General features: G+C 37.3%; 1 protein-coding gene and 1 long non-coding RNA gene across 2 annotated transcripts in view; both read right to left on the bottom strand.

The window, feature by feature from the left end:
- The window catches only part of LOC101858677 (pyridine nucleotide-disulfide oxidoreductase domain-containing protein 2), a gene marked incomplete in the record, with an annotated part of 28,159 nt that overhangs the window by 13,721 nt on the left and 4,410 nt on the right, over window positions 1–10,028 (bottom strand). The window contains 3 exon segments of the mRNA XM_013080906.2: window positions 4,941–5,002; window positions 5,359–5,512; window positions 7,310–7,465. Of these exon segments, the coding sequence (XP_012936360.1) occupies window positions 4,941–5,002; window positions 5,359–5,512; window positions 7,310–7,465 (372 nt within the window).
- Window positions 8,748–9,889, bottom strand: LOC118477489. The gene is made up of 2 exons (XR_004858415.1): window positions 9,481–9,889; window positions 8,748–9,007 (listed from the first exon to the last, which is right to left on the bottom strand). It is a non-coding gene; the product is annotated as an uncharacterized LOC118477489 (long non-coding RNA).

The raw sequence follows: 10,028 nt of genomic DNA, 5'->3' as shown, positions 1-10,028 counted from the left end.
CCAACCCCCAACCAATAACTAAAAAACAAACAAAACAAAACCAACAACAACCAAAAAAAACAACCAACGAACAAAGTGAAAAACTACTACAAAAAATAAAAAAACTAATGTAAACAATAAAGAACAAAATGCAGCAGCAAAAAGCACACAGTCCCAACATTATACATGCATGGGAGTAGACTCTTGAAATCATACTCATTCCATGCTGCATACCATTAATAAGCTTAAAAGGACTGAAGCAAAGCAAAACTTCAACAAAAGGCACAGGGGAAGACAATTTTTAACCGAAAAATAGAGGCAATATATTTTTAAATACGATATACTGGACAATAGTATCTACAAGCCTACTGAAAGCTTTACTGATTAGAGAAAAAGCAGGAATTTCCTTCATCGGAGCAATTGTGCAACTTCATGAAAAAAAAAGACTTCCTGTAGGTGCCATCATCAGTAGCAAAAAAATGTTAGTTCGTTAAAATTTTTGACATGAAATGTGAAAACAAAAGCTTTGCATTCCTATGAAAAAGACAATGAACAGAACTTCTTCAATTTCACTGTACATAAATTTAAGCATTATATGAAAACATTATATTGTAAAAAGGTTAAAGTTTATCTTTTAAAATAAATAGCCAAGTATGGACAAAGAGGACATTTCTTAAGTTTTCATTTGGGTTAGACGGATATTACTAACAATACAAAAATATTGATTATTTAAGCAGACTTAAAACTAATAATCAAGCATATGTCCTCTTTGGTACAGTGGTCTCCGGCTAATTAGCACACACCTCACGTGAAAAGAAAAGCATGCTTTTATGAAAACATGCTCTTGTGTGAACAAGCTTTAAAATGAAATTCGAAGGGGAGAAATCTAGAGTAAATATATTCTGTCGAATCTCATTGAATGTTGTGAACAACCTCTCACCTCATTTCTTGCAGTAGGTTGCGTCGTTGAGCTGAGTTCTCCCCAATGTGTGAAGTTTTCCAATACTGAGCTACCATAGACAGTGACTGTCATAATTATGGCACGGGCCTCTAACATTATCCGTCTCCAGAGCTGTTAAAGTACTTTTAAAAAAGTACTTAAGTACAAATTTAAGTACAATCTAAAAAATGTACTTAAGTACAGTAAAAGTACTTTCCTATAAGATGTACTTGAGTACAAGTACTTTTAAAAAAAGTACTTACGAGTACATTTTGAGTACTTTCTGCTAATATGCTAAAATACTTCAGCGCTTATGCAAAACATCATATTTTATAACTTATCCAGTATATTTGACAAATTAGGCTATTTATTACTAAAAATGTAAACAGTATACAAAGCATTTGAATATACAATGTACGCACTGAACGGTGGAAATGGTCCGTGAAGTTGAACAAAAAACAACCCAAACGAACAGACGCAACTAGTGGGTAAGTGCTATTATGAATAGAACTTGTTTGAGCAAGACAATGTGATCAAATGTAAGTCAGTCCTAGAAGTTGGAAAGTTCTACAGAAAGAGTATCCAAATTGAAAAATGTAGATACAAAGTTGCTCGTAAGAAAACATAAAATTGATGAAAATGGCCCGCATAGAAATGGAAAAGTGCATTGAATTCTTCATTAACAAATCCTCAAGGAATCAATGTAGCCTTAAGCAAAAACCACCCAAAAAAAGTTTGAAAGAAATTTAGGCAGCCTAAAAATTGTTAGATACACATTGAGAACACAAGTTTCAGTTTCAATTGATTATAGTGGTCTGACAGATTTTGGTCACACTGTGTAGTCCACGGCGCCAACGGCAAACCAAAATACAATAGTTTCCTAGAGTCTAGTAAGTGTAGTGTAACCAAAGATTCTCTACTGCAGTAGTCTCCGCCTAAGATCCCAGTGCTCGGAAGCAAGGAAAATATGGGATCTTAGCCAATGAAGCCAAGGAAGAATCTACAGTGACCCATGAACTGACGTGACCCCTGGGTGGATTTATGACATATGGCAAGCAAAGAGTGGTCAACCTTGATTGCCAATCACAGTGGCATGAGGCATGCCATAAATAATATTATATATACACACTCATTAGCCTATCGTGAGTCTTGAGATCTTTATCTATTTTTATCCAGTTGCCCCTCCCCTTTACCTGTCTAACAATTTTAGCTTTCCATCTCTGATCGAGTCCCCCCCCCCCCCACCTCCTTTGTCGTTACGCACCATTACGATGTGACCACACTAATTAAAATTCAGGTTGTCTCGCAAATTCCGGAAAAACTGCTTTCAATGGTCAGGGAAGAGTTCACAGTTTGATGTGATCCCGCCTGGAGCGAACTTGTAGGCCCTACCCACCCAGGGAGTGATGTAAGTTTAGGTGGTGAGGTCAGATGCGAGTGCGATGTTTGGGGAAAAGAAACGCATCGGTCAGTTCACACCTTGGTGTGATCCCGTCTGGAGCAAACACTGTACCGTTTCAAGGAGTTTTACAACGCTTGTGATCACATTCACGATAGTGGCTGATCTTTGAGGTGATGGGCCGTTCTTTGATCTCAACTTTTAACTCTTGGCGGTTGATCGGGTTTTTGTTCCGTAAATTATTATCAGAAATGCCTGCACTTACCCTTTCATTAAGCTACCAAAGTACTCAAAATGTACTTAAAAAGTACTCAAAAGTACTTTTATAAAAAGTATCGGAGTACAGTAAAAGTACTGGTTTCAAAAATGTACCGGAGTACAGTAAAAGTACCGAAAATTGTAACGTAAGTACAAGTACCGGAGTACTTGTACTCCGTTACTACCAGCTCTGTCCGTCTCATTGCTCTATTCTGGCTAATGCCGTGTCCGTATGTTTTTATTCTCCTCGGCAAAGCCCTAATTAAAAGTAACAAATGAGGGCAAGTGGAGATTGCTTTGCTTTCATCAGTTCCAAATGAGACATTTTTCTGGTTGATTTGTTTCTGACATAAGGACAGGGATGGTCATGTCATTAGATGGGGTTGACAATTTGGAATGTGCACTTAGGAGTGATAATTATGTAAGAAAAAATTTGGTTCCATGTTGCCAAACTCCATTGAGGAGGATCATGCTTATACCCGGAGACCATTGTATTAGATTTAAATCACCCAAAATAAAAAAGATGACAGCTCTAGCCAAACAAACATTTCTAATTTATCAGAAAAATTCCTCTGTCAGAGTAAGCAGAGACATGCCATGACACAGCAGAATCAGGCTCACTTCAGGTTTTTTGGTACATGTGTATTGATTATTGGTATCTTTTTAAAAGCTTGTTAACTTGTCTTGCTTTACATAAAAAAATTTTAAAAATTCCTCTATCTATCTTGAATAGGAGTAGAGATCTGTGATTGAAGGAGATGTGTGTCATCTGGTGTGAGAGGTAAGATAAGCGAGAGAATGGGCGCCAAAGTTTAGAGCATTCCAAAAGTTTGAATGACAATGGAAACTGTAAATTTATAGGCAGGAAAAAGTCGATTTCTTTGATTTCCCTATTTTGACAATCGCCAATTTCACCGCAATGCCACATAGATAATGAAGAGACCTGTGTAAGCCAGTAAGCTAGAATTTTTTTTAAGGGGCCATGTTAGTCTTCAATACATTGAAGCTACTCAAACATTTGGCAATTGGTTCATGAAGCATTGTTAAAAAAACTACGGGGGATAAATCTGTTTCTGGAATTACTAAAGGTATACAAATTTTACAGTGATTTGAGCTTTCAAATATAAATTAATTATCGTGTCTACAGTAAGAGCATTCTGAATAAATAAAACATTCAAAACACAAAGCAATGATTTGATGTAAGCTTGGAAAACCAATAATAAAAACTCACATGTTCTTATGCTGGGACAAATCCAAGAATGAGTATTAGACAGGATATAGGAATGTAAAATGTGTAAATATAAAACTTTTCATGATGCCATTATAGCATGATTTCACAAATGGCAAAGAGTTATTTTCAATAGTTTCTGGTCTTCACATTTTAAGTTTCAAGAAGCATCAAAGTCACATTACACGATTTAAATGAGATTTGAAAGTTTTCTTAATTTTTCACAATTATTTTCTCAACATATCCATGAAATGCTCAGCACTCAATTTCATACCATATTATTTCTAGTCCTGACATCTGGGTATTTCCCTAAAGTAAACCCCTATCGAAACAATTTAGATCATTTCAGGGGTAGACTTCTAACCCTGCCTGTCCGGGCCAACACCGTCTGAGAGAGATACAACATCCCAGTAGAAAGACTGAGATAATCAATAAATTTTTCTCTCAACCTGAAAATTTAACTCGGATCTGTACGTGACAGCGAAGCGCCTAACTGCTACAGCACAGATGCCGATCCCCACATGTGTGAGAGGAGGCAATGGACAAATTTTGATGTAAGCCTACATAACTGATTAAGTAAGTTCTAAATGGGGGTGGGGGGCAAGTTAACTTTCACAAAAAAAAGGGGGGACCAAGTTTACTTTCACAAAAAATGTACAAAAACAATTCCTTGGTGAAAAGCAAAGACCGTAGTTTCACGTAGAGGTGTTTATCATTCAGGAAAGACTCTTAAGGGAAAGCTTGGTCACCATTACACTTACAGTAAAGACAAGAAAGCAGAAGCTAGAATAATGCAACCACTTTCAACACCTGTTCAAACTAGCTGACCCAAAACCATCAATGCAACTGTTTTTCCTAACTTTCTAAGATTACTTCTCCTTAAAAGGTAAGACTATTTCATTTGAATGAGTGAATTAGTAATATATGAAAGCAAATGCTTTTCATAACAATCAACATCCAGAAATTTTGCCACAGCATGGCATAAAAGTAATCTCTTGGTTGGTATACAAAGACATAGTAAAAATCAATACAAAGACAAAGAATGGAATATCTAAGACTTCTGTGTTATACATATATTAACTAACATTTTCAAACCCAACTGCTTTCAGAATTACACGAATGGTGTGACATATTACCTTCTGGGCTGGAGCAGTCATTAATTCATAAAATGCAGGGACATCTTTTCCAAGTGATCGTACTGAAAAGACAGATTAATGATGGGCTTTACAATCAATGCTCTGAAGTGACGCTCCTTGTTTCTTTAAATTATAAATTCATTCTCCTGTAACAGCTGATCCCTTCCCATAAGGCAAACATATCTTTCAGGTCACAAACAGGACTTAATAATAAATATTCTTAAAGTTAATCAACAAAAGAAAATAATGGTTGTCACCAGTGCTCAGGAATCTGGAAAAAGTTTGACTTTAAATCTGTCACTCTCAATGCAATGGAAAAAGAGAAACATTAGTCAGTAACTATGGTCCTTTGATCTTTTGGTGCTCTTCATTTATCACTTATTACCACTGAGGGATTTAGAAAGAGGAAAAGGCTTACCCGATGAAAGTAAAGCTTTCACAGACCCAAGGCTGCTCCATTTCTCTCTCAGAGAAGAACCGGTAAGAGCAGACATGGACACTGGAGGGCTGTCAAGCAGAGGGTCAAGAGCAGAGACAATTCTCTCCAGCTGCTCTTCATACTCAACAAATCTCTGTGAAAGGACAAGCGCAAAATTATCTGTATTTTAAAGAGTAAATAAAGATTAAAAACCAATATATATTGTAAAGTGATTACCCCAAATCAATCAGCCACTACTCTTTAATCTACATATGAATTGATGATATCTCATTCTGTGACTTACGAACACCTGAATAAGTATTGGCAAATGCTGAAAAAGTGTTGAATTTTGTATGTGAGGTGGTGGAGTCTTTCTTCTGACAATCAAACTGTTGAACTGAAGGAATCATATGAAATTCGACTTAAAATGAAAATGTCTTGAACTCAAGATGTAAGTACATTTTTTTTAAATCTAAGAAAACACGCATTAAATGCAGAACCTACCAGGGGTACATTTCAATCCCACACATTGCCATAACTTAACAAATTCATATATATTCATATGAGGCTTTCAGATAGGAAATCCTTAGGCCATTCCCAAAGGGGGGACATTTCTCGTTCAAGCACAGTAGAATTGTAAATGGGCTGATTCATGTTTTGCCCATAACTGTGCCTGATCTACAACAGGGAACTGCTGCTTTTTCTTTCTTAATCCTTACTATTGTCATTTTTCTCTACTTCTTTTGTATGTTTGTCACTCTCTTGTGACTTGGTATTTCCGGGGTGCCTTGATAGTCGAAGCAGACCTTGCGCTGTTGAAGCTAGAGAGGTGAGCAGAATAAGTCTGATTCCCTGTAAAGACTTCACTGTTGACACCCATCCCTTGGCGCTCATATGACCTTATGCAGTAGCGAGCGCCGTAAAACCCTCTACTATACAACAACAAAAAAAGATAGGAAATGCTTAAGCAAAGAGAGAAACCTGAGACTGGGCACATTCATGAGTGGAAAGGAAGCTTTAAAATGCTCAAAATATGGCAAACTTTTCTCAACAGAAATGGTCTCACTGGCATTAGCAAAAGCCACAAGTCATCTTACCCTTATTTCTTCTATTTCAATTAAGAAATCTGCAGATTATCGATGATTGCCAGATACTGTAGAACAAAATATTACAATCACACAATTGACATACACTCAAACTCAATCATTATGAAAGCTTATACAGTGGAAATTATTTAAGCTGAAAATGGTTAATCCGAAAGTAGCAGTAATCCGAAAGAAAGCGGAATCACATATTTTCGTTTTCCTTTTCTTTGTAAAAAAACTATAGATAGTACAAATGCTTCTATATTTCTAAACCAAAAGAGAATTTTGAGGGTTACGTCATTTAATTATGCACAAGTAATTCAAATTATCAAGTCTTATGCATTCCAAGAAAATGAAACAGAAGAGACAGAGGCACATAAATGTGTCATTTCGAGGGCGGCCAAGTAAACTATGGTAAGTCATTTTTTTCAAATTTTACAGGAGCGGCAAAAAAACAGGTTTTCTTGAAGCGTTTTGGGGGGACAAACTTCATTTTCATAAAGGAGCCTACACATGCCATGACAGACATTAGGCTCCCTTAGTTTAGTCATTAGTGTTTCAAGCCACTAGCGGTGCCACAGGGAGTGAGAGAGGCTGGTGACGTAGTACTATGTGTGTAACCTTTCACCTTGTGTGTGGGCACACTGTGCATGTTCCAATTATCATGAAGGTGAAGTTTAAAGAATTCCCAAAGGCCTTCTTTTTTGGGGGGGGGGTAAGAGAAATTTCCGCCATGAACGCCTTTCTAGCTACAATGTGGGGCAAGAGGGTGATTTTTTTCAGGGGGGGGGGGGGGGTGTATCATCAGACGTCATCGTTCAGCGGATTACAGTTAAAGCTATCTCCTGTGTATCTGTATCAATTACCTCCGCATCTGTTTTTGAAAACTGTGATATCTGCCTTGCATTTTCTTGTGAGTCTCTGCCAAGTGTTAAAGATCGAGCCTTTCCATCAAGACCACTTGGTTCTGCCAAAGGTGTGTATGAACTTGGGTTACGGAAATATATTTTCAGGCCATATTTCTGAAGAAAAAACAACACAACATATCAATATCAGTAAAAAAATCACCATTATTTTTCTCCTAGTCCAAAACAAATTCCACAAACAAGCCTGACATGAGGAAAAAATAGGGAGCGTTTTCAAATTGAGGTAAAATGATCATTTCAAAGGTTAATACTGATTTCTGCCGGCTTGCTGTGTGTATTCCAGCCTTAAAGTGCAGTAATATAACTAAATTTTCCAAAATGCCACTCCACACCTAAGTAAAATGAGTTTAAAAAATGTCAAGTTCTTGGTACCAGTGATATTATTGCTGGCGTGTCGGTCATCTGACTCGATCAGTACGGTAATCTGTTTTCACGTCTTGCTATTTCATTAAAAAGGGGCTCTGAGTGCCGTATTAGTGTCATCTCTTGTTACCAACATGAGTCTCACAACAATATAATCATGTTAACCCACTCTAGCCCCAATATAATATGAATACGTATGTATTATGTAATCCTGGAGCTCAGCTCTGTTCTATTGCAGTACCTTAACCACTCTCCGAGAACGGTTTACAAAACAGCGCTTCCAACAGCCGGAGATGAAAGGTAAGGAAAATTTTGCTGCGGGTCTGGGGGCCACAAAAGACCCCAGCAGGGTCCAGGGACAGCATTCCGGTGGGGATTCAGGGGGCGAAGCCCCCCGAAGAAATTGAAATTTAATGCTTTTAGAAGGTTAAAAATGGCATTTGGGAGCCTGTTTGAAGTGAATACCAACAACCGATAACACTTTTTTTTTACAACAAGATTATTGCTCAAACTCAAATAGAGTAATAACTTGAATGGTTCAAGTAGACCTATCAGTGTGAGAGTTGTAAGAACTGAGGGAGGGCAAGATCCAGTGACACTGAAAATCTGCCAATCTTGAACAGAAAGCTAAAATATAGTAATAATTTACTATCACAATCACCCATCCAATGAAACACAAACTCTTTAGTTCAATAGCAAGGCTTACAAGGATCCCGATTCCACACAAGGCCTGCACCAAAGCGTGCTTTGCAGAGACTGTAATCAAAATTCTAAAACCTGTTATCAAGTTGCCTTCAGCACCCCTGAGTGTACATTTTAAATATTATAAAACAATAATTCAACCATTCTGGAGTCATATTTCGCAACGCTCAGATTTTGAATGAACTTTAGCGACTTCATCAACCGCCGCCACTCACACTCACACGATGCTGTAGCCTGTGATGTGAATGAACGCAGGTTCACTGACTGGTCACGATGACGAGCCCGACAAGCTGGAAATCGGACGACACTTGTATTTTCTTTTCTTTTCTTTTCTTTATTTTACAAGTGACAACACAGTGACAAACATTGATTTCATTTATTTGCATGGCGACACAGCGTTTATAATGCACGACCTACATGTCACAAAACCTGCTGTATCATACTATCACCGGCAAATTTCTGGGCTGTAACAAAAGCGAAAGTAAATCTTGATTTTCCCGATCGAGCCTTAGTGCCACATACACTTCCGCCTGCCGTCATAGCCCCCTGTTCGTGTGAAACGTACTCTTGGACCTGGAAAAGCCGAACAAACATCACAATCGTGCCCAGCAAAAATGAATTTACTGACCTATCCAATTTGGTTTTCAAAAATTAAAAAACTTTATATATTTTCTCGGGGCAGTTCAAAGATTTCCTCATGCTCCCGGGTCTGTCAGGTTCCTAAAACATCAACCTGTATAACATATACAGAATTACCATAAACATTATTATGTAACTTATACAAGACGATAAGATGGCAAGTACGGAATTTTAGTAGCCCTATGCCATCGTACTTTTTTACGGATGGAGTTGATAATTATGGGGGAGCAAGGACGGAACTGTTAGAAAGTACGGATTTCCGAAAAAATACGGAAGATTGGAAGCACTGACAAAACTACATGGTAAGGTCTCACAAATATTTCTCAAAAGGACAATGAATTCTACAGATGTTTCAGCTTAGGATTGTTTCAAAGAGTTTCAAAGAAATGACGTTTTATCTCAATTACCTTCAACTCCAGGTCATTCATTATCTGAGGTCGCATGAGACTTAGTAAATAAGATGCCCTGGAGAACTTGAAACCTGGGAATCATAAAATCACTGCAGTTATTCAATTCAGAGACCAGGTCCTAAACAAAAGATTTTATAGCTCAAATAACCTTACCCTTATTTCAAAGAAAAGGGAAGCAGCATGATTTCGACAATAAGAGTACAGAAAGTAAAAGCTTACTCAGTGCAAAAAAATAATTTTTTATCTCATTATTTTAAAATACTTTTACAGTTTTATACTTTAAACCATTTTAAGTATTTTAACCCTAACTCTGGCAAGTGGTTTCAACAGGAATTAGTTAGTAGTATAAGGTTTTACGGCGCTCGCAACTGCTAAGGTCATATGAGCGCGCTTCAACAGGAATGGCAGGGCCAGTCAGCCAAAACGTGCACATGCTTTACAAATCAAATTTATGGACTTGCATCAAATAAAAACCCTACAAAAGTATATATTTTCTGAAAGATAATTGAATGAACTTTTATATTTTACCATTGAACATATGATTT

This window comes from Aplysia californica, unplaced genomic scaffold (genome assembly GCF_000002075.1).
Source record: "Aplysia californica isolate F4 #8 unplaced genomic scaffold, AplCal3.0 scaffold00006, whole genome shotgun sequence".
Taxonomy (NCBI): Eukaryota; Metazoa; Mollusca; class Gastropoda; order Aplysiida; family Aplysiidae; genus Aplysia; species Aplysia californica.
Note: the sequence above shows the minus strand (reverse complement) of the source record. Positions and strands in the feature narration are given on the sequence as shown.